Here is a 24,298-nt window from a genome sequence, read left to right as displayed (position 1 = left end):
CATTTTAAGAAGAAATTTGTCGCTTTATTATGTATAAAAGACCTTAGTGGCGCCTCTTTCGGTATTTTAGACTGTTATTTTGACAACACCTATCCCAGTAATTTATTCAGATTAACGTTGGTCAATTCTGACTCGATACTGATAGTTTGTTTGTAAACCTAAATGATCGTTTTTGCATATATATCCATGAATGACCCGCAACGGTTTTTATCCGTTGGTTTATACTGTCGAGAAACCTGATCAGTAAACGATCAGTGTAAGTTCTCATGACCTTGACCTTTCCCAATCTCCGTGTAATATTTCTATATCACCACAGTAGTCCGTTTTCAATATTCCATACTCAAATGTTCAGATGTATTTTTGAGCAGTTATAGGATTATATTTTTAATGTTTTACGGCTCTGGAAACAGTAAACATAAGCTGTATTTTTATGTCTTCATAAAACTTGGAATGTATATCTGTTGCTTACACTATGTCGTCCTTCCCGTCCACAATAAATTGCGTGGATGTAAATAATGGAGGTTGTGAATAGCAATAGATGTCAGGCAAAAACAGTTGTATTTGATACCGAGATATCCTTACTCAGTCATTCTGCATATTTCAATTCAGTGACAATTTTTAGTGTTGTTTGTTTGTTCGTCAGCCACTGTATTCTTACACAAGGAAGCAAGGTGTAAGTCACAGTTGTTATTTCTGATTCATGCTAATATTTATTCAACGCATAGTGTAAGGGAAATATTTACTCCTGTCGGTACACTGCAAAACGTTTTAAAAGACATGCCACACGTGAATGTTATGTTCTCAATGTGTTTGGCCGAGGTTAGAGGCGTGTGGGGTTTTAACGAAACTTATTAAAATCTTTCAAATTATTTAGCTTGCATTTTCAAACTAAATATCCTACGTCAGCCATAGGCATCTAGATTACTGACACATAAGTTCAGACAAATCTAATTTGTTTTCATTTTGTTTATCTGTTTCGACCATAACTTAATGACGAAATACGTAATCAATAGGGATGGGTATTGAATGTTTAAAGTGTATCACAATAGTTTACAATGCACTAGGCCGTATTGCGATGCGTAGCACAATATATTATATAATTCAATCTTTTGAATTCAGAAGCAATTTGAAACATCAATGTAGGAATTGAAGTTCATAAATGGAACAAGATGCTGGAACAGCTTAATGTTTACTCATTTAATAAATACGCAAAGATGCACGCTCCGGGGAATAGTGATGACTTGGTGTTACACCACTGCCACAGAAAAAAACTCCAGAATGCGAACTTGCATTTTGCAATTACGGAAACATTTCGAAGGTATTTGTCAAGAGTATAACATTAAACACATGATAAAAATAGCTATTTGAAATCACTCGATATACCGAGCATACAAACATGATATTGTGATACATATCATTGAACAAACGAACCTCAATTTACCGATATAACGGTAATAGAAATATCGGTATCCATATTTTTCTTGATCAGAAATTTTGTTTTACCAATTAAGCAAAATTAACTAATACTGCAAAGAAACATTAACGGACATATATAATGGGATTTCGTGATGATGTCATGATACAGAAATCTGATACATCGCCAGGCCAAGTAATTGGAATCAGTGAAGATTGGTGAGGTGAAATGGGGTTTAACGTCGCGTCCAAGATTATTGCACTTATATAGCGACGTGCATGCCCGCGTGTGTGTGTGTGTGTGTGTGTGTGTGTGTGTGTGTGTGTGTGTGTGTGTGTGTGTGTGTGTGTGTGTGTGTGGCTGCTTGTACTAGTCCGGACTGATGCCAATTTATATTGCTAGCTCACTGAGATACCATGCCGCAGTTTAACATGAATACCCCACTCAGACACAGTATACTGACTCCGAGCCGACCAGTCCTTGTTTTAGCCCCTTAATGCCGAGCGCCAGACAGGGTAACAACAAGTACCATCTTTTAACGCCTTTTGGTATGACGCGGCCGGGGATCGAATCCCGGGGCTTCCGCTCTCCAGGCGGACGCTCTACCACTAGACCACGGAGGCGGTCCGGAATCAGTGAAGAGCCACAATCCCAGGTACATTGCACTGTACAGCACGGGAGGCATTGCGGTGCAGGCGATGTAAATCGATTTGCAGAGTTGCAACCCATAGTCGTGCAAGGATCCGTTGATAGTGGGTTCAAGTCCTTTATTCCCACTGATTATGACGATTGGTTTGTTAGCCTCATACCTGCGGTTTCGCAAAAAGGATAAATATCAACGATGTGCCCGACTTCTCTTCTACATTACATGATAACTGAAATACTGTTCACAGCGGCGGTAAATATAAATTGTCAATGCAAGAGAATAACCATCCTAGATTTTCTGCCGAAACAGATTCCACTTGGCGTTGACGGACCACTGAAAGTAAGTGATGAAACCGTTCGCGAAGAGCCCTACCGGTAGCACCCGCCATTCATACAATTTGCATAGAAAAAGTAAGTATTTATTGCCTGATGCAGCCCAACAGTACTCCTGCCATGCGACGTCAGTCTGTAAACCAACCAGACAATCAAGTGATCGATGAACCAGAAAATCCAGTGACACGAGAGTACCATTACTGATTTTGTTGAAACTAATTAAAACGGAATGTTAATTTTAAATTACGTTTGCTGCGTAGAAGTGTACAGATTTTGCTGCTGAGAAGTAAAGAAAAACCTTAAGAAAAATATATTCGTTTTGCAACACAGTAAGGCGCAGTGTTGAAGTCTCTGTCCAAACACTTCTTTTGTAGTTGACTCAGAATAGATCACACTTACTCATTCTCCATTTAAACTACAATGTTAAAGGTTTGGGCCTGTGTTTCATGTATAAGTTTCAGTATTACTGCTGAATAACACATTTATTTTACACGGAAACGGTCGCTATTGACATGACTAATACCGAAACATTATAACCCAGACCGATTTCTTCCAAAAGATGACATTGTCCACAAAAATTCACATCGCATTATTAACTTTATAATGTATAAAGTCGATCAAATAACCAGGGGCACATGCTAACATATTTCTGAAATTGTGATATTAGTTCAATGACAGTCCGCAATACTTAGATTGTTAATCGAAAATATCAGTAAGCTGCAGTCTGGTTGCATGTATTTAGAATGCCCACGCCTTCTGTGCGGTTTGTTTTTACCACGAATGACAATTTCATTCTGCAGTGTCAGCAGTATTACTACACTATGTCATTCATTGTCCATCCGTTGTCCTGAGTATTGTTTCAGAAGATCATTATTTAGCACAGGTCGTAAACGACTATCCCATTCCTCAATCCAACGAGCAAAGTCGTGTTTACATTATAGATCAGCCCAGGAACAGCTACTGCTGTCACTTTGCCAAGGGACACGTGGGCGGACGTACATGTGGAGCAATGGTTTAGCATATGAACAGATAAACAAATTGTTTCTGTACTGTTAGTTCATGATTATACTGTTTAGATTCGGGGTCAAGCAGGTACATGTTTCTCATACCGGCTTGACTCAAGAAAGGTAATATGTCACTTATAACGCAGATAGCAGATGTGGGGAATCGAACCCGGGCCTTCGGCGTGACGAGCGAACGCTATAACCACTAGGTTACCCCAATACCCCACATGTCAAACAGGACAGGTATTTGCAACTGTATGCAAACCAAGTATTCTACCTGAGGCTTTACTGACGCGTTTATTTCAAGTGTCGGATTCAAATATTCCGTCTGCATATTTGAACGGCATCCATTGATGCGTTATTATCAGATACGCATCAGAAACGATTAGCTAGTTTGTGTTGATAGTGAGAAGAGTACTTCTTCAAAAGATACATTGCTTCAATTGCACAGAAGACACTTTCCTTAAGACAACACGGCAAGTTCTGCATATTGTAGTGATTGGTGCTTCCACACTCGTACATTGGGTTACATCGGATTGGCCACCCGATGCTGCTCGTATGTTTCCGGGTGTGATCGAGGCACGTGATCAACTTACCCGCCAAATCTGACAGGTGACAATCGACAGATTGAGACAAGACTGCAGACTGAACGGACAGAACCCACAGAAGCTAACACGATCTCGATCTCCCCTTCATCAAGCTTACGCTGTAAGGTAAGCACCTTTCCCTATCACTAGGCTTTCACAACAATGGCGCTGTGAACAGGATGTGTTGAAAAACCAACAGCTCCACTACCACGGATGTTATCCTATGATGGTAGTGCAAGATGGTCCTCCTTCTACATGAAATTTCAACGCTTCGCCCGATCTCAGGCCTGGAATGAGGAGGAGAAACTTGACCAGCTGTGTTACTGCTTTACAGGGAAAGCAGCCGACTTCTTCGCCTTATTGTTAGAGAGAGATGAATTCATCTCCTTCCAAGGAATGGTAAAGAAACTCGAAAGGCGGTTTGGGAAACAGTCTCCAGCTGAGACTGCCCAACTGCAGTTTCCGAATCTTCGTCAGGGCTCAGACGAGTCATTGGAAGAATGGGCGGAGCGTGTACTCCAAGTAGCGATGGCTGCCTTTACAGATCTACCAGAGGACTTTGTGGAACAACAAGTGGTGTGGAGATTCTGCCAAGGATGCGCAAACAAAGAAGCTGCCCACTATGTTTCAAACCTGGGACTTAGAACACTGGAAGCAGATATGGACTCAGTCCAAAAGTACTTCCAGAATACCCAGGCAGTCTATGGGAGACCAGTCATTCGACGGGATGTTAGGCAATCGCACTTGGCCAATGAGTCTGAGGAAGAATACATGGTTGCCCAAATGACACCTCGTTCAAATTATACCCCTTCACAGGATAAGCGGCAAACTCCACCACAACCTGTAAGGTCAAGTGTGGTGGAACGTTTGACCCGCCTGGAAGCTCGGGTTGAGGAGATGTCAGAAGATATCAAAAAGCTGATGGCTATCGTGAGTCGACGATTTAGAAGCCCCTCATCATCACCAACTAGATCGGGGGAGTGCTTCAAGTGTGGGAAAACAGGTCATTTCCGAAGGGATTGTCCAAACAATTACAATGAAGGTGGATATGGAGAGAAGAAAGTCACGTTCAGTGCTCATGAAAAGCAGGGGAGGGAAAGCAAAGCCAGACAAGACCCAAAGGAGGCTTTAAACACTTCCGGATCGAGCACAGAGGCCTAACCTCGATCCAAACTGAAGAAGGCCACCCCCCTAAACTTCCTTTGTCACCACCCCCTCCATTGTAGCCACCCACTGGACATCACCCATCCTCTCCAACGGCCCACACTCAGCCTACAGCTCTCGGGTCAACCAGTAACTTTGATGACGACAATCTGTCAATTCCAGAAATCAGTTAGGCAATTAAAAAGTGGATCCATGTTTCTGGTACCAGTCCAAATCCAAGACCAGCACACAACTGCAGTGGTGGATACGGCGGCTGAGGTTACCATTATTTCGGACACTTCTTACGATAAACCCTCACAGAAGCCTGAGAAGAAGCAGGACATCAAGTTGAGAACTGCCTCAGGGACTTACATATGTCCTCTTTGTAACGAATCCACTCCAGTTACAACTAGGGTCTAAAACCTATTCGATTCCTGTAGTAGTGGGCCCAATCCAAGATGATGTTCTTCTGGGACTGGACTTTTTAGTTCCGCAAGGGGCACATCTTGACTTGACTCAACAGTTACTACAGATTGGATCGGATACCATTGAAATGACTCTATGACGTTCTCAAGAGGTACCGCAAGTTTCAAGAATCTCGGTTTTGAAGAAAACCCTCATTCAGCCTAACACGGTACAGCAATTTAAATGTCCAGTATCCAAGTAACTCTCAGTTTTCATGATAGAGCCACGCCTAACAAATAATGATCTTCTGATGCCAAGGACTTACCAAACTGGTGGAAGTGTAACCATTGTGTGCCTTTGTTAATGCCAGGCAACTTTACAGGGTAGGATTATTCACCCTGTATGAATGGGTTTCCTTAATCTGACTTGGTCAGGACTGGAACTCAGTCCACCGATCTGGTCTAGATTCCATAGCAGCTTCGTCGTCTATTTAAGTTAAGTGAACCAACTCGGTTGCCACCAAACAATCTGGTTGGGGATTTTCTTATTAACTAATCTTAACCATGAGTTACGCGAACTGTCTCGGTTGATAGCACAAAACTGCTGCCCAACCCTGCAGGGATTTTCTCATGTTTTGGTGAGGTCACCTGTTAGATCCTCCCCATCCCCCTGATACCACAAGAGGGGGCAGGTCCAGAAAAGAGGGAGGAATGTAGTGATTGGTGCTTCCACACTCGTACATTGGGTTACATCGGATTGGCCACCCGATGCTGCTCGTATGTTTCCGGGTGTGATCGAGGCACGTGATCAACTTACCCGCCAAATCTGACAGGTGACAATCGACAGATTGAGACAAGACAGCAGACTGAACGGACAGAACCCACAGAAGCTAACACGATCTCGATCTCCCCTTCATCAAGCTTACGCTGTAAGGTAAGCACCTTTCCCTATCACTAGGCTTTCACAACAATATCATTGACATAATGCCGCAGCACATATCTATAAGATATGCCCCAGTGTTCTACATTGTATACAAGCGTAACAACATGTTTCGTCAGCAAATGTTTATTCAATTCAGGCATAAGTAACAGCACATAAAATATTTACAATATAAGCGACAAAACTCACTTGAATATAGTTTACTACATTACAACTGAGGGTGATGATTGTCATTTTCCGTAGACAGTTTTATCTGGGGTAAGGTATTTCACAGTGACATTTGTCAAGTCATTATTTTGTTCTATGAATAAGATTGAACTGGTCTTTGTAGTAAGCTGCTGGATGCGTGAAGATACAGGCATATCATGTATGTCACAGACATGCTGCATATGTTGACGACTGGAAACTTCAGCAGCAGCATTTCCAGAAGTAGTCATTAAAAGAGGCATAGATGGTGCTCTGGCAATTCCTTTCATTGGCGGGGATGCAATGTCATAAACGCCTGGCTGCTCTGATGTAACCAATGATTCTGATTCTGTCCCTTTTGCCATGAGAGGGTCAATGTGTAAGGTTTTGAGCATGATCGACTCATACGATGTCTGGCTGTCCCTTGACGCTCCTTGTCCGAGTGACCAGGACTGTCTTCTTGGTAACTTCTGTGTGGGGTCCTGTTTTCGGGGAGGAGGGGGAGGCTGTATAGATAACCTAGCTGGAGGAGGTCTAGGTATGCACGAATCAGAGTCCATATCCTTGTCGTATATTTCCGAGTACTTATGCGATTGGTAGTCACTGTTGCGTGATTGCCTGGAACCATTGCTGTCCCATCTTCCACCTCCGGTGTTTGATGAGTAGACACGCATCAGTCTACAACAGCAAAATTAAATTGTTCATAATGTGCCTATACAGATACTTCTCCCAGCTATATATGGAAAGTATACCTAATGATTGTGAGTTTTGTTTTCATGGCAGTACAAAGTGGACCGGTGACCTATTTCTCAAAGGTTAGGGAAAATCCAAACTGAAGTTTAAAAGCAATTGTTAACATTTTATATGTAAAAATAAAATATAAAACTCTCGTCAACGCCAGACAAAAAACAGTCTCGATTATCTGACGATACAGATTCCATTGGTTATAAAAGGCAAAAAAGTGACAATTTATGAATGGATCACTGACATAATGCTCATTACAACTGAGTCACATAGTTTCAGTCCGCGTTAATCATTTCCTGTTATATGTGCTATCTTCGGCTTAATACAAAGTGCGCTGTGTACTGACGGGTGAAGCAATCACATACACACATTGTTAGCCTGATTGTGTTATCGTGTTACATAAACCCAAGTGCTGTGTCAAGAGCCTAAAACATTTAATCGTGCTTTAAATTGAAAACCGCTTAAATGTAGAATAAAGTTATGCTCAGTACACAATTTATGTGCATTACATACCTACTTCTCCTATGCGCCCAGATCCCTAATATCAGTAACAGCAATGTGGAAACTCCAGCTATTGTTCCGACGACAATAACCAAGGTGTGGTTAGCTTTTCCTGAAAATACACCACCAGGTCATTATTCAATCTAGTGTGTTAAAGCAAATTCTTAGGCTGTAATTGCATATACAGTGCTCATGTGATGTACAATTTCGTTTTGTTTGTTTATTTGTTGCTTAACGCCGCACTCAGCAATATTTCAGCTATATGTCTGTACAATGATCGAGTCTGGACCAGACTTTCCAGTGATTGACATCATGAGCATCGATCCACTCAATTGGGATACGATGTCATGCATCAACCAAGTCAGTGAGCCTGACCACCCGATCCCGTTAGTCGCCTCTTACGACATGCATTGGTTGCTGAAGACCAATTCTAACTCGGATCTTCACAGGTCCATGTGCTGCATATTAAATCATTAAGGCACAACATGTTGTTTTTTATGGAATACCTCTTTCCATAGCTTCATTGGTACAAAGAGCATGTCACTTAGTGTCTTTTGATATCACAATATCAACACAAGTCGATAAGAGTTCTAAATTTGAAGGACGGCCGTTGATATGTTTGATATCAAAAGACCACGAGGGTGAGATTCTAATCTATCATCACAAATCATTCTTCCAACTTTTTCTTAGCCTGTCAACTGCATTCAGTGTCTTAAGTGTAACAGCTAACCACCTTCAGTGATGAGAAATAGCGATGTCATTTGACTGTGACGTCGTGGTAACGATGATGTCACAATGGTCTTCAAAGCATTGCGCTGCAATACCATTGAATTGATATCTTCAAGCTATACCTCCAGCCGAATGAGATTTCGGATTATTAATAATGCCTCACTTTATACGGAACAAATAACGAACAAGTTACATTTACAACTTTGTACGATCAATTTCGTCTTCGGGCCTTTCAAAAGGAATTTTTTCCATGACTTACGTTCTTGACAAGGTGAGGTGTTGCATGTTTCTCCCTCACACGGCGAGCATATCTCGTCGCAGTACGTCCTGCTGAAGTTGTTGGCACACTGGATACACAGGCCTGTCTCTCTGTGACATCCATGGCAGTTAACAGGGCATGGGGTGTCACAATTCACTCCATGAAAATTAGAATCCATGCAAGAACCAATGCATGTACTCGAATATCGATCACATAATTTACACTTTGGTGGGCAGGATTCATTACAAAACGTTCCCCATATCCGTGGTATACACTGTATACACTCGCCCGTTTGTTTGTGACACTGGTCACACTCAGGTGAGCATGGGGTGCTACACATCCCCCCACGATAGTTCTGATTTATGCAGGGGCCAGCACACTTAAAACTACTGATGTCAAGGCTCCTGCAGTTTGGGAGGCAGGTCTTTTTGCACGATGTGCTATCACAATTTGTCATATTCTCATCACACAAACCCCTACAGTAAGGTTCTGTACATTGTATGCAGTCTTCGCCATATTGCTCGCAGCGTTCACAGTTGGCAGGGCATGTATGATTGCAATATCTTCCTCTGTAGCTTGCCTTGCAGCCATTACATTGTCCATTGGTTTTATTACACCCACCCATACAGTTCATGGCACATTGTATGCTACAGTTGGGGCCGAAAAAACGTGGATTCCGACACGATCCTACACAACCAACAGTATAACGTTCACACTGGATACAGGCTGCTAAACACTCAATCTTACAGTCATCTCCCCTTTTACCAGCCACACATCCGTCTGTACATACAACACGGGAGTTGTTCGTGTGACAGTGAGAGTTGAGACAGGTTTCTGGGCAGTCTTTACTTGTGTCAGAAGCTGGGGATGATAGAGAGAAAGTATAGACATGCAGGTAGACATACACCTGACGGAAAATGAACACAATTAAACTGACACAGCTACAACACATATGTGTATGTTTAAGTGTTTGGTTTTTGTTGACGTCACAATATTTGGCAATATTCCAACTATAAACAACGGGTTGAAATTAAACGAGTCTGGATAAGACAAACCAGTGATTGATATTATGAGCAGGGAAGCACGAGGACGGGGTACGATAACCGCAATCATCCACAGAGCCTGACTATCCATCTATCTCGTTGCCTCGTACGACAAGCATGGGTTGATGGAGACCTATTCTAAACTGGGATCCCAATGTCAGGGCACAGAGAGAGGTTTAGCGATAGTTACCTGTTGACGTCCAAAGCGAAAGGAGAATCACCACGAGAGACAACATCATTTCATTTGAGATTCCACTGCAAATAAATCATTGTTAGTGTTTTATCGTATTCCATGGCAATGATGTATCTGCAATCAACAGTGTGAAGAAGTGACAATGCTATTCCATTCATTCACTTATAACATTATATATTTTTCTTATCACATACCTATAGTCTCTTATCTGAGTTACGATACACAAAGGGTCTGTCCATGCCCAATGCCATAACACGAATACAGAATTTAATTATGACTTGAATATCATATAATATATAACTTCCTTGATTGGTTTACTCTCTTGAAGGTTTATATGAAAGAACACATTGATTAACATCACTGCTGACCTTACACATTTCACGTTTTTAAACATTGCAAGGAAATTGTCTCTGAGCAGGACACATGTAAAAATCAATTACCTTGTTTTGTTGAACAAAGATATTCCTAGACTGTATGTGCATGTTTATGGGTTTGAGTGTGTGCGTTGGTAATTGTGTGAGTGTTTGCTTCAGTCAGCTCAAACCACGGGAGTATAGCCAAGAAATAGATGAGGTGAAAGGGGGTTTAACGTCGCGTCCAAGATTATTGCAGTTATATAGCGACGTGTATGCACGTGTGTGTGTGTGTGTGGCTGCTTGTACTAGTCCGGACTGATGCCGATTTATAGAGCTGACCCACTGAGATACCATGCCGCAGTTTAATTTAATATGAATACCCCACTCAGACACAGGATACTGACTCCGAGCCGACCAGTCCTTGTTTCAGCCCCTTAATGCCGAGCGCCAGACAGGGTAACAACAAGTACCATCTTTTGACGCGGCCGGGGATCGAACCCCGGACCTTCCGCTCTCCGGGCGGACGCTCTACCACTAGGCCACGGAGGCGGTCCCAAGAAGTATAACACAAGCTTCGGGTGTAATGATGATATCATTTTGTTCAGTATCGTCTAACAGCCAAGTCACTTCCACTGATTTATCCACCTGAACTAGTTATAAAGGTGACCAGTGAAACCGATTCATTTCTTTCATAAAGAGTGGGTGATGACAAACTATCCACAAGACTGTATAACAAGAGGAATGACTTCAACTTTCCCACAGTTAACTTTCTCTTTATGTATGGCAATATTCCAGCAACTCCAGCGTTTGGAGTCGACATTTCACAACCATTGAGGTACAATCGAGCATACTCTTTCTGCGAAGATTTCAAAGACCGTCACACGACTTTTCCGAAATACTTTAAATCTTTCTAGGCCTAAGAAAAGCTTTCAAAGGTTTTATGGTGGACATATGGAACATGTTTCTAAATTCGATGCATCAGTGACAAATATGATGTCCGATGCAAATTCTCTATTTTGACTTTTGACCATATATTTCCGTTCTTGTTCAGACGAAACCTTGACCTGCCTTTGCACGTGTTTGTGACGAGTACCATCGATAGGGTAGGATGATCTCCTCTGATTACTCTTCATAAACGCGAGCTTATGATATACTCAGAATCGTACTATAGACTCATTGGTAGCTATACGGAGGACCTCGGCTGACAATATGTGTAGCAGGCGGTCCTCAGCTAACAATATGTATGGCAGGCGGTCCTCAGCTAACAATATGTGTGGCAGGCGGTCCTCAGCTAACAATACATATATGGCAGGGGATCCTCATGTAACAATATGTGAGACGGGGGTCCTCAGCTAACAATTTGGGTGTCTGGGGTCCTCAGCTAACAATACATATATGGCAGGGGATCCTCATGTAACAATATGTGAGACGGGGGTCCTCAGCTAACAATTTGGGTGACGGGAGTCCTCAGCTAACAACATGTATGGCAGGGGGTCCTCAGCTAACAATATGTGACGGTGGTCCTCAGCTAACAATATGTGAGACGGGGGTCCTCAGGTAACAATATGTGAGACGGGGGTCCTCAGCTAACAATTTGTGTGCAAGGCGGTCCTCAGCTAACAATATGTATGGCATGTGGTCCTCAGCTAACAATATGTATGGCAGGGGTCCTCAGGTAACAATATGTATGGCAGGGGGTCCTCAGCTAACAATATGTGTGGCAGGCGGTCCTCAGCTAACAATATGTATGGCAGGCGGTCCTCAGCATGGCAGGCGGTCCTCAGCTAACAATATGTGAGGGTGGTCCTCACCTAACAATATGTGAGACGGGGGTCCTCAGGTAACAATATGTATGACAGGGGTCCTCAACTTACAATATGTGTGGCAGGCGGTCCTCAGCTAAGAATATGTGTGACGGGGGTCCTCAGCTAACAATTTGTGTGTCGGGGGTCCTCAGCTAACAATATGTATGGCAGGGGTCCTCAGCTAAGAATATGTATGGCAGGGGTCCTCAGCTAACAATATGTATGGCAGGGGTCCTCAGCTAAGAATATGTGTTGCAGGCGGTGCTCAGCTAACAATATGTGACAGCGGTCCCCAGCTAACAATATGTGAGACGGGGGTCCTCAGCTAACAATATGTAAGGCAGGCGGTCCTCAGGTAACAATATGTGACGGGGGTCCTCAGCTAACAATATGTGTGACGAGGGTCCTCAGCTAACAATATGTGTGGCAGGCGGTCCTCAGCTAACAATATGTGACGGCGGTCCTCAGCTAACAATATGTGAGACGGGGGTCCTCAGCTAACAATATATAAGGCAGGCGGTCCTCAGGTAACAATATGGGCGGCAGGATGTCCTCAGCTAACAATATATGAGACGGGGGTCCTCAGCTAACAATGTGTGAGACGGGGGTCCTCAGCTAACAATATATAAGGCAGGCGGTCCTCAGCTAACAACATGTATGGCAGGCGGTCCTCAGGTAACAATAGGGATGGCAGGATGTCCTCAGCTAACAATATGTATGGCAGGCGGTCTTCAGGTAACAATATTTGACGGGGGTCCTCAGCTAACACTATATAGGGCAGGGGGTCCTCAGCTTACAATATGTGAGACGAGGGTCCTCATGTAACAATATGTATGGCAGGAGGTCCTCAGCTAACAATATGTATGACAGGCGGTCCTCAGCTAAAAACATGTGTGACTGGGGTCCTCAGCTAACAAGATGTGAGACGGGGGTCCTCAGCTAACAGTATGTATGACAGACGGTCCTCAGCTAAAAACATGTGTGACGGAGGTCCTCAGCTAACAATATGTATGGCAGGGGATCCTCATCTGACAATATGTATGACAGGCGGTCCTCAGCTAAAAACATGTGTTACGGGGGTCCTCAGCTAACAATATGTATGGCAGGCGGTCCTCAGCTAACAGTATGTGTGGCAGGCGGTCCTCAGCTAACAGTATGTGTGGCAGGCGGTCCTCAGCTAACAATATGTGTGACGGGGGTCCTCAGGTAACAATATGTGTGACGGGGGTCCTCAGCTAACAGTATGTGTGCAAGGCGGTCCTCAGCTAACAATATGTGTGGCAGGTGGTCCTCAGCTAACAGTATGTGTGGCAGGCGGTGCCCAGCTAACAATATGTATGGCAGGCGGTCCTCAGCTAACACTACGTGTGACGGGGGTCCTCATGTAACAGTATGTATGACGGGGGTCCTCATGTAACAATACGTATGGCAGGCGGTCCTCAGCTTACAATTTGTGTGATCCTCGTTTGGCCTTTATGGAGGACCTAACAGTCTCGAAGAACAGAATGAAATTACAACAAAACATTGGAGGAAGATATAACACACATGCACATAACATGAGGAGGAAGATATAACACACATGCACATAAAGAATAACATATACCCACACACTATATGAGAAATATTTTCAAAGCAAGGAATATCAAAGTCGTAGTGAATGTATTACCTTACGCCGGCCAGACAATGATGTTAATGTTACGTCCATATGTGTGCAGATAGATTCTATTTCCCCCACCTCGTCATCTAGGTCACATCGTTGGCTACACGCTCAACGATCGATCCCTGGACATGTAACCGGAAAGTAACTTCATTCTACCACACGTACTCATAACTGTAAGGTAACGTTAACTCATATGGAGTTAAGGAAATAGATACTGAAATTAAAGAATGGCAACCGAAGCCTAACATATAATGATTCTTGAGGTAAATTATTCTGCCAGAATACCTATAATCACAGGCAAGATCTTGTACCAGATGAAGTATATTACTTAAAACATGCAATACAAATTTCCTCACAGAACGTGCATGATGTATTCCCCAGTGTCTTGAAGGAAACGTGTTACATTTATTAGGTTCCATGAAAGTGCTCAACGTTTATGACCCCAGTAAAGATCCGGGTTAGAATTGGCCTTCAGCTACCCATTCTTGTCGTAAGAGGCGATTAGCGGGATGGGTGGTCAGGCCCGATTGGTTGCTGCGCTGTCATCGTTTCCCATTTTGCATTGATAGATGTGGAATGTAACCCCTCCACACCAGGGATTCAATTGGACGTAACTCATATGAATTGATCACTGCAAATCAGTGATGACACCAGGTGTTCACGAAAAGTGTAAGCATGGCCTGCCCTACCGGTAGCACCCGCCATTCATACATGTACAGTTTGCATAACGTAAACATTTAGCATTAACATATGCCGCGAGGTGTACCTGGTATTACGGACAGTAGTAACGGAGAATGAATTTGAAGAATGTTCGTACTCACAGTAATGATACATCATTTTGTTGTTTGTTGTTTAACGCCACACGTAGCAATATTCCAGCTATATGACATCGGTCTGTAAATAATCGAGTATTGACCAGACAATCCTGTGATTAACATCATGAGCATCGATCCACGCAATTGGGATACGATGACATGCATCAACCAAGTCAGCGAGCCTGACCACCCGATCCCGTTAGTCGCCTTTTAAGACAAGCATAGTTGCCTTTTACGACAAGCATGGGTTGGTGAAGACCTGTTCTACCCCGGAACTTCACGGGTCTGATACATCATGGCTATGTGTGATATAAGTCGATTTTCGAGAGTAAAAATGTGTATCTTGATCTGTGAACACTAAATTAATAAAATTCAAATAAGACATTTAGAGATGTAAATCGAACTTATTTCTATTTTTTTAAAGGATATCTTGAAGTCGATTTCATAAAAAATAATTAATGTGAATAAAGTAGTATGGAGAATGCTTTCCCTATTACATAGTTATGTTCTATGTATCCCCTGGTGTTTGTTTCATTCAAATATGTTCTCACACTTACCAGAGAAGACGTGTGTATGAGCATGACATTTCTTATCACTGATATTAAATCGCAGGTATTTAGTAAAATATTATATTGTCATTTTAATCACACAATATCTATATAACTCTATTTCGTCCTGTCCGTACAATACGGGAAAAGAATCAATAACAATAACATTTGGTTTCTTTATCAAGAAAGATACATGTGGATGTACGACCATATCATACTATGAGGGAGTGAGTGAGTGAGTTTAGCAACATTCCAGCAATATCACGGCGATGGACACCACAAATGGGCTTCACGCATTGTACCCATGTGGGGAATTGAACCCCGATCTTCGGCGTGACTAGCGAACCATTTAACCACGAGGCTACCCCACCACCCCACCAATATGAAGCCTGAAGATCTGATGACGACATTGCTACTTTTCATTAAATAGGATAAAATATACATTTCTAATTTCAAAGAGTATATGTGTGAACTGGGTTGTCTGCGTTTGGGCGGGCGTAGATATGTGCGTATTAATTACTAGTGCTTAATTGGCGATTATCTATTACCCTTCGTAGAGGAAAAATAATAGATAGATTGACAATTATTAGCTAACAATTACATAATACAGTTTTTTACATGTTTAATGATCAAATCTGGTAGATGTTCTATCCATACAACCTCTTCAATTTCAGATTTAATTTTACCAAGTACTTGCCTAAAGTTGATATTTATAACAATGTTTTTATATGTGCCCAACAGAGCTCCTGGCAATTTCTATTACATCAAAAAGGTTGAAATTGTTCATGCACTTCAGCATTCTTTGCATGTGTTTCTGATGGGTGCCACCGGTAGGGCAGGGCAGACTCACCTTCTCGCGAACACCTGGTGTCATCACTATTTGATAGTGATTCATAAACACATGTTCATGACATCGGAAACCTAACAGAGTTTTTTTATGAATATAGAGAGGGTTTTGTCCATTTTATTTCCTTGGGTTAAGATCTTCCATGCATTAAGGTATGTACATCACCCTACTGTGATTTTACCCCCTGTCGTCCATGCGCCACCTGGGCCACAACATTGTACGCTGTATGGTCAACGGTCATCGTCTGAGGTCAGAGAATGCAACCGGAAATCATCTTCCAGCTGTCCAATAATCCATTAATACGTAGCTCGTTTTCAGGTCAGATTTAAACACACCTATGTTTAAATGACGTAGATATTTATCCACCACATTGCTAAAAGTGTTGCAATAAAGATGCGTATACTTGTATCTCCATGAGTTGAATTTTGCGACATCCGCTTCAGGAATACTTAGAAAACAATTATCCCACCCAAACTTTATCGTGATGAACCTTTGTCCCCACTCCCCACCTCCACGTACAAAAACAAAATAAACAAGGAACATGTATACGATGTTTTGTTTTGTTTATTGACATTAGTTAGTATTGGCGTGATTAATTAGTAATATGGGAGAAAACAAAATCAACATAATAAAAACGCTTTATATCAAAACAAATATTCAGTTTACTTTCGTGCAGAATGTGAATAAAATGAAAATTCATGCTTAAACAAAAGGAAACATTTGCACACAACATTTGAAACCTGATAACCAGGCTTTCATGTCAAGATAGTTTTACTTTACATTTCAATGTAAGGAAGAGAATACAAGATGTCAACTTCTTTACTATGGGATGTTGGCTTCCACTGTCTATTGCTAATCGCCTATCAGCGCCAATTATCTGTTGGCTTCCCTTCTTTAGTTTCCACCTTTTGTTATCTTTTTACTTTTGTTGTTCTTTCGTGTACACTTCCAAATGCCTTTCAAAGACTGTGTATTCATCCATCAACATTGATGCATTTGTAACCAGATGTTAAAAAAGAGAATGTGGGTAAAGACAAATTGTATCGAATTTGAATAACATTACCTTCCATTTCGAAGACTGTCACTTTAAAAGTTATGATGGGTACACATGTACATCAGCCACCGGTTCAAGATTCTGTTTCATATTCCCATACTAGCAGTTTATCAACTGTGTTTTTCAGTTGACAGGTAAATACGTAAGTGAGTGAATAAAGTGAAAACTGCATCAGCAGCATTCAAACATTTTGGAAGTGAAGAGCAGAGACAGGAACAGTATCTTCACACAGAAACTCTTTTGTGCACACTTCTTATACTTGTGAACAAAGTACATAAGCTCACAAAGGATGCGGTTTGCTACTGAATGTGATAAATTGAAATCGACCCAATGTGTCGTGAACTGTGTGCCAAAAAGTAATTTGGTGATTTATCTGGTGGTAACCTGCAACTGGCGCAGATTCCGCAATAGAAGGAAAATGTATTTCAATGATTCATACGAATAATATCCTTTGATACTATCAACACAAAAATGATATTATTTGGGTTAAGTCCATTACAGTCGATCAAGCTGACACGAAACCTCCACAAAGTGAAACGAGAGAGAGAACGAGAGAGCGAGAGAGAGAGAGAGAAAGAAAGAGAGATACATTTGTGAGATCGAAAACAAAACAAAACAAACAATATATACATGTACGTGTTTTGATAGAGTAATGTACAATAGGAAATTCAAAATAGTCACTAGTAAGTTGAAAGTTTAACCATTTTAAATAACAGAACATCTGTATGATATTCAAGTTGATAGCTTTTAAGTTAAAGTATAATTGAAATAAGTCAAGTCATATATGAATAAAAGAGGTAAGTTCATCATTTTGATAGCAACAAGCATCTACATTATGAAATATATATCCAACCCAGTGTTAAATGAATAACATATATATGAAATTCTACCGACCGAAGAAATATATTGGCATCATATATTATCTTGAATAACACATTATTTTGCACATGAATTAGGAGATAAACATACTGTGTTTTCAATGTAGAGCTAGGTTACCTGTAGATTTAACCCCGCTAAATTGAATTTGGAACCGAACGCGCAGCGTGAGGTTTCAAATGTTAAATTTAGCGCGGTTAAATCTACAGGTAACCTAGCTCTACATTGAAAACACAGCATGTTTATCTCCATTCTACCATGACTAAATAAAACGCGAACTCTTTGGTGTTAGAAAATATACTGAGTGAAGCGGCATGGGTTGAGTTCAATGTTTTGAGTGGGTTATCGATCTGAATTACGGAATCACCGAACAAAATATGGTTCTGTATATACTCAAGCAGTTTGTTTACTCCGTAATACTTCACTCGAACATATGACAGGCATATAAGCACGGCAACTTGGTAAGCTACCATGAGGTGGCCATCCCAAGGCTTTTGCTCTACATCTCGTGTCACCATTATGACGTCATATCTCTCATTGTGACGCAAAACATATGACGTCACAGTCGTTTATAGAAAAGCGCCAAAATTTCAAGCCCTCTGTTGTCTCCAAAACATAAATACATTCCCTTTGTTGATTTCTGTCGTGTTTTTCTGCACGAAATGTATTGCCACACATCCTTTGAATATTGTAGTAACGGCATCTGTGCATTTTGTAACCTGTAATTGTAGATATAGTTATTTAAATATGCCTACCGACACTGACTGAAAATAGTACTATTCTATGAATATTAGCTTCCGCGGTGATGCGGCCGTCAAACCAGCTGTTTCAATCAGAGGGGGTTTATTGTGATTTAATAGCCTCTGATTGACCAATCAGAATCGAGTAAATTCCAAATTCATGGTAGAATTTGTTTTAATGTCAACAGTATAAACTCGGTATGAGGAAATTGGGAAAAGAAGGTCATTCATAATCCCAATCTTCGTTAATACCACCTGCCACATGCCACCTTGAGCATTGTCTCAATGAGTGTTATTCGTGGTCAAATATCGGACACTCACGCTTGATAAATCACAATTTTCTTCAAGGAAAATGATCGAATCGGTTCTTTCGGTCATTCTTTGGATTTCACCGGAAATATTAATACCAATGTCACCTTCACTATGGACTGACTGACGCCGGGAATCACTATCAGCCTCAGCAAGGCCTGACGCACACAATAATGTCAACAAAGACTCTTTTTCAACACCACATCCTGGTGTTGAATCTACAAGTTGGGGTTCGCTCCCTGCAAATATGTCTCCTGCTTGCTTTGGCCAATGGGTTTGAGACGGCGATTCATCTGTCAGTTGACAACCGGATGGGTTCCTGTCGGCAAGCCTTTCCCGGGGCCTTTCTGTCAGGGGTACTGCAGGAGCCGACTGTTCAGTTTGTTCAGACTGCTCGGCTACCAGGTTGACATCTATCTCCCAGTACCTGTGTCCCACTGTGTCGCTGCAGTTCCTGCTGGAGCGATCAGTACATTGTGGTTGAGTTATATGTCTGAAATTAAAAGTACATTATTAGGATGCAGGTTACCCGTGAGGATCCGTGGTAGAATAGGTCTACAGCAACCTTTGTGGTGGCTTGCTGTGCCTCACATGACGCCGACGTTAACGATGCATAAGCTGAGCTTCACATAGTAATAAGAGGCAATTATACCATTCAATCAACTCCTCAAATTATGGTCCTCTTCTTTGGATCAGCAATGGCTTATTGTTGACAAAATGATAAAATAGTTCTGGTGAAGATGACCAGATGACAGTTTCATACACAATATGTCTTTTTTCTAAAACTAATACCTACCTCTTGAATATGAGAATAAGCACAGCACAGCAGAGGACACCTGCTACTGATCCAATGGAAATGACTACACTGTGATCAGACGAACCTGCAAGGGAAAGGGCAGTTCGGTTAACCACCGTGCATATGAGGTGAGGTGATGTGAAGTGGGCTTAAAGTCGCGTACAAGACTATTTCACGTATCTAGCAACAACATTGTACTCCGAGCAGGCTGGGGTAAAAAGATGCACCAAAATTTAACGTCTTTGGAATGACGCGACCAGGGGATCGAACCACCTACCTTCCGCTCTAGTCATTACACCACAAAGGAGGCCGCATACATGTTTAGAGTTTAATACGTAATCAAACAAGGCCAACTAAAACACCACTAGATAGAAAATTGATCAAATAATTTCCAATCAGCATCAGTAAGTTACAGTAACTAAAGTTACAGGCACCTTTCATCTTAATAATCTCCTCACATCTGCTGATCTATTCAAATGAACTCATACAAAGTAGTGAGTGAGTACGGTTTTACGCCGCTTTTAGCAATATCCCAGCAATATCACGGCGGGGGACACCTGAAATGGGCTTCACACATTGTACCCATGTCGGGAATCGAAGGCGGGTCTTCAGCGTGATGAACGAATGCTTTAACCACTGGGCTACCCAACCGCCTCCCCCCCCCCCCCCCCCCCCCCCAAAAAAAAAAGAAAAAAGTACGGTAGCCTAGTATTAGTGTTACATTTTCCACAAGCATATCAGATAAAGAACACTGATAGGTGTTATCGTTATTAACTAAGTTGGATATTTATTAAAAACTTCTCTTTCCTTTAAATATCAATTACTGACGCCCAATCAAAAGTAGTACCAAAAAGGTCAAAGGTCGCATATCAATCAATCAACTTCCTTGTGAGTGTTATGACACACGCGTTTCATAACAGTTTGTTATGATAATGTTTGCGTTGTAATGATAGATAACAACTCACGTGTTTTGCAGGGCAATCTCTGACAAGCGTCCCCTGTACACGGAGAACACATCTCATCACAGTAGGTCCTGCTGAAGCCCTTGCCACAGGTCATACACCGCCCAGTCTCCTTGTCACATCCTTCACAGCTGACGGGGCATGGAGTCGAACAGTTTGCGCCATGATAGTTATCATCTCTGCAAGCTCCCATACATGTACCATCAGAGCGATCACAGGCTATACAGTTAGATGGACATGACTCGTTACACAAGTCCCCTCTCAGACCTGGTCCACATCTGAAGCACTTGGCTGAGTCTTTCTCACACGTGTCACAGTTATCTGGACATGGCGTCGTGCATATCTTTCCATAATAATTTTCGTTGATACAAGGTCCAGTGCACTGGTTGTGTGTGAAGTCATCAACCTTACAGTTTGCACGACATGTCGTTTTACAGGATGTGCTGTTACAATTATCTCCATGTTCATCACATCCACCACGGCAGAAATCTTTCACACAGCTGTTACAGTATTTCCCTGTGTAACCTTGCTCACAGCTATCACACTCCCCCGTGTCTTTGTCACATCCATCTCTACAGTTGGGGGGACAGGTAATATCACACTTGTCCCCTCTGTAACCTGGCTCACAGCTGCCACACTCCCCCGTGGTCCTATTACATCCATCTGTACAGCTGGAGGAACAAGGTGTTCTACAGTGTGGACCGTAATACCGGGGATTCTGACACGGTCCTGTACAACCATCATCATAACGTTCACACTGTGTACAGGCTGTAGGACAGTTCACACCACAGTTATCTCCCTTCTTGCCGGCCACACATCCCTCTGTACACACAACACGGGTGTTGTCCATCTGACAGCGAGAGTTGAGACAGGTGTCTGGACAGTCCTGTTCACACTGTTTACCATAGAACCTGGAGTCCCGACACTGGAGACACTCTCCAGATGACGTCACATTGACACAGCGAGGAAGACACACACCGTCAACACAGGTCACGCTGTTACCGTCACAGTTGCTACAAGGAATACTGACTGCGAAAGCTGTGAACAATTGGATGGTTGTTAACAAAATGTCAGATACTGTTGAAAGAGAATAAGTCTGAAAGACATTTGGTTTTTCTTATTACGACTGAAAGCATTTTGATCGAAAGAACTAACCATCTATTTTAAAATGTCTTCATCAGCCATTACCATTTGAAAGCAGGGCTCGTATTACGCTTTGACGCCCGAGAGTAATGATGATTCCCTAGATCTTAAATCAGATGCAAATATATATACAGTATATTTCCATTGTATTATGGGCCGGTGGCCTGAAGTACCGAATAAGTTTGTCTGTCTGTCTGTCAAATCAGATGGAACCGTTGGCTATATCTCACCAATCATCACAATTGTTTATATTTTTCTGTGCCAAATACACAGTATGTTTGCGTCAGGAAAACATTTACATGTTAAAAAAACTATTAAACCAAACAACATGGGTGTGAGATAATGATGATACACGTACGCACAGTCGAACCGATGGTGACAGAGAATGCAATGCGATCTTAAATGATCGATAGCAAGGACTTGAAAAACATGTATACGAACCTGCTGATGTAGCACACAGTAGGATAATCACCACGATAGTAACCATGGTTGAAGCGTGGAAGAGCCCTGAAAAAATATAGAGAGGGTGCTTTTGCGATTTAACGGTTAAACGGTTTAACAGTGAGTGAGTGAGTATGGTTTAACGCAGCTTTTAGCAATATTCAAAAATATAACGGCGGGGAACACCAGCAATGGGCTTCACACATTGTACCCATGTTGGGAATCGAACCCGGGTCTTCGGCGTGACGAGCGAACGCTTTAACCACTAGGCTACCCGACCGCCCCTTAATGGTTGAACAACATTTGAGTAACTGTTGATCACAGCCATGAGTCAGATCATTCCCACTTCCCACTTCCCACACCCCATGTATGTTCCTATGGAGAATTTCATGTTGTGTGTGGAGGGTTAATATACCAATTGAAAGAAAAATATGTTATTTGGCCCTTGAACAACTTCATAGCCATATATCGGGTCTACAGTTACATTATGTGATAGATATATACTATAGTTGTTTTAATGCATTAATAGTGGTTTCTTTACTCCAGTTAACACAGGGAAAACATTTCACATGACGAAGCTTGATTGGTTGGTTGGTTGGTTTGTTGTTTAACGCCGCACTCAGCAATATTCCAGCTATATGATGGCGCCTGTAAATAATCGAGTCTGGACCAGCCAATGCAGTGATTGATATCACGAGCATCGATCCACGCCATTGGGATCGATGACATGCATCAACCAAGTCAGCGAGCCTGACTACCCGATGCCGTTAGTCGCCTTTTACGACAAGCATAGTCACCTTTTCGGCAAGCATGGGTTGCTGAAGACCAATTTTGTTCCGGAATCTTCACGGGTCTGACGAAGCTTCATGTGACATAGATATGTTGCAGTTGTTTAATGTTTGTGAGACGCTAGAGCTGACACACTGATTCAGATACGAGCTCAGTCGAATATTGAAGCACTGTATATGATAATTAATCACTTGCAGAAGACAAATCAAATGCTGTGACATGTATCTACATACATGGCCAGTCTGATAAAGCGAGCAGAGATGACAGGTAAACTGACATAGTCAAAACGGGTAAAACCCAACTTGCTTTCTCATTCACTCACGTATATACATTTTAAGGAAGATAACACTCCAGAAATCCGAGGTGTATTGAGTGTCCACAGATAGTAGTCATGTGGTTACAGTAATTAGATAATTAGATAACACATAGTTAATATCATAAAAAATATTCACCTTGATGTTAGGCTTTGATATATATGTCTGGGTTTGCCAGCTGACTGATAACAAGGCCGAAGGGTTCAGTGTATCCAGTACTTGTCTTCAGATCATATTTCCTTCACTCGCGGAAGCTAATGGAAATATGTTCAATGTGTCACATATTCACAAAACTAAATATTTCCTTGCCGTAAAATGCGACTATGCTTGTCGTAAGGGGAGACATACGGGATCGGTTGGTCAGGCTCGCTGACTTGGTTGATGCATGTCATCGATCCCAATTGCCTGGATCGATGTTCATGATGTCAATCACTGGATTGTCTGGTCCCGACTCAATTATTTACAGACCACCGTCATATAGCTGGAACATTGCTAATTGCGGCGTTAAACAACAAACCAACAAACCAACAAACCAATCTTGTGTGCAGGCGTTAAGTTTTAAAATGAATATGGAATCTAAAAAGGTTGTTCCGAAAAAACTTCTATTTTTTACCTCGATATGTAATAATAACAATTATCCATTTACATCATGTAAAACAGGGAACTATAAGCGTCTGACATAGTATTATCTTGTTCACATCTCAATGCGCATTCAAAG

General features: G+C 41.9%; 3 protein-coding genes across 3 annotated transcripts; 1 reads left to right on the top strand and 2 right to left on the bottom strand.

Moving 5' to 3' along the window:
- The first annotated feature begins 3,623 nt into the window (after positions 1-3,623).
- On the top strand, positions 3,624-5,144 carry LOC139479569 (uncharacterized). The gene is made up of 2 exons (XM_071262404.1): positions 3,624-3,639; positions 4,162-5,144. Exons 1-2 carry the CDS (start codon positions 3,624-3,626, stop codon positions 5,142-5,144), a joined length of 999 nt encoding a protein of 332 aa, XP_071118505.1.
- A 1,556-nt stretch (positions 5,145-6,700) lies between these two features.
- Positions 6,701-16,397, bottom strand: LOC139479568 (proprotein convertase subtilisin/kexin type 5-like). Its single transcript, XM_071262403.1, has 5 exons — positions 16,327-16,397; positions 10,123-10,187; positions 8,890-9,750; positions 7,914-8,013; positions 6,701-7,334 (listed from the first exon to the last, which is right to left on the bottom strand). The coding sequence occupies exons 1-5, from the start codon at positions 16,395-16,397 to the stop codon at positions 6,701-6,703; spliced, it is 1,731 nt and encodes a 576-aa protein (XP_071118504.1).
- Positions 16,398-19,108: 2,711 nt separating this feature from the next.
- On the bottom strand, positions 19,109-22,523 carry LOC139479743 (cell death abnormality protein 1-like). Its single transcript, XM_071262602.1, has 4 exons — positions 22,478-22,523; positions 20,897-21,931; positions 19,932-20,016; positions 19,109-19,628 (listed from the first exon to the last, which is right to left on the bottom strand). Exons 1-4 carry the CDS (start codon positions 22,521-22,523, stop codon positions 19,109-19,111), a joined length of 1,686 nt encoding a protein of 561 aa, XP_071118703.1.
- Between the last annotated feature and the right edge of the window lie 1,775 nt (positions 22,524-24,298).

The sequence above is a fragment of the Haliotis cracherodii genome, unplaced genomic scaffold (genome assembly GCF_022045235.1).
Source record: "Haliotis cracherodii isolate W230 unplaced genomic scaffold, xgHalCrac1.p SCAF_4, whole genome shotgun sequence".
In the NCBI taxonomy this organism is placed as follows: Eukaryota; Metazoa; Mollusca; class Gastropoda; order Lepetellida; family Haliotidae; genus Haliotis; species Haliotis cracherodii.
Note: the sequence above shows the minus strand (reverse complement) of the source record. Positions and strands in the feature narration are given on the sequence as shown.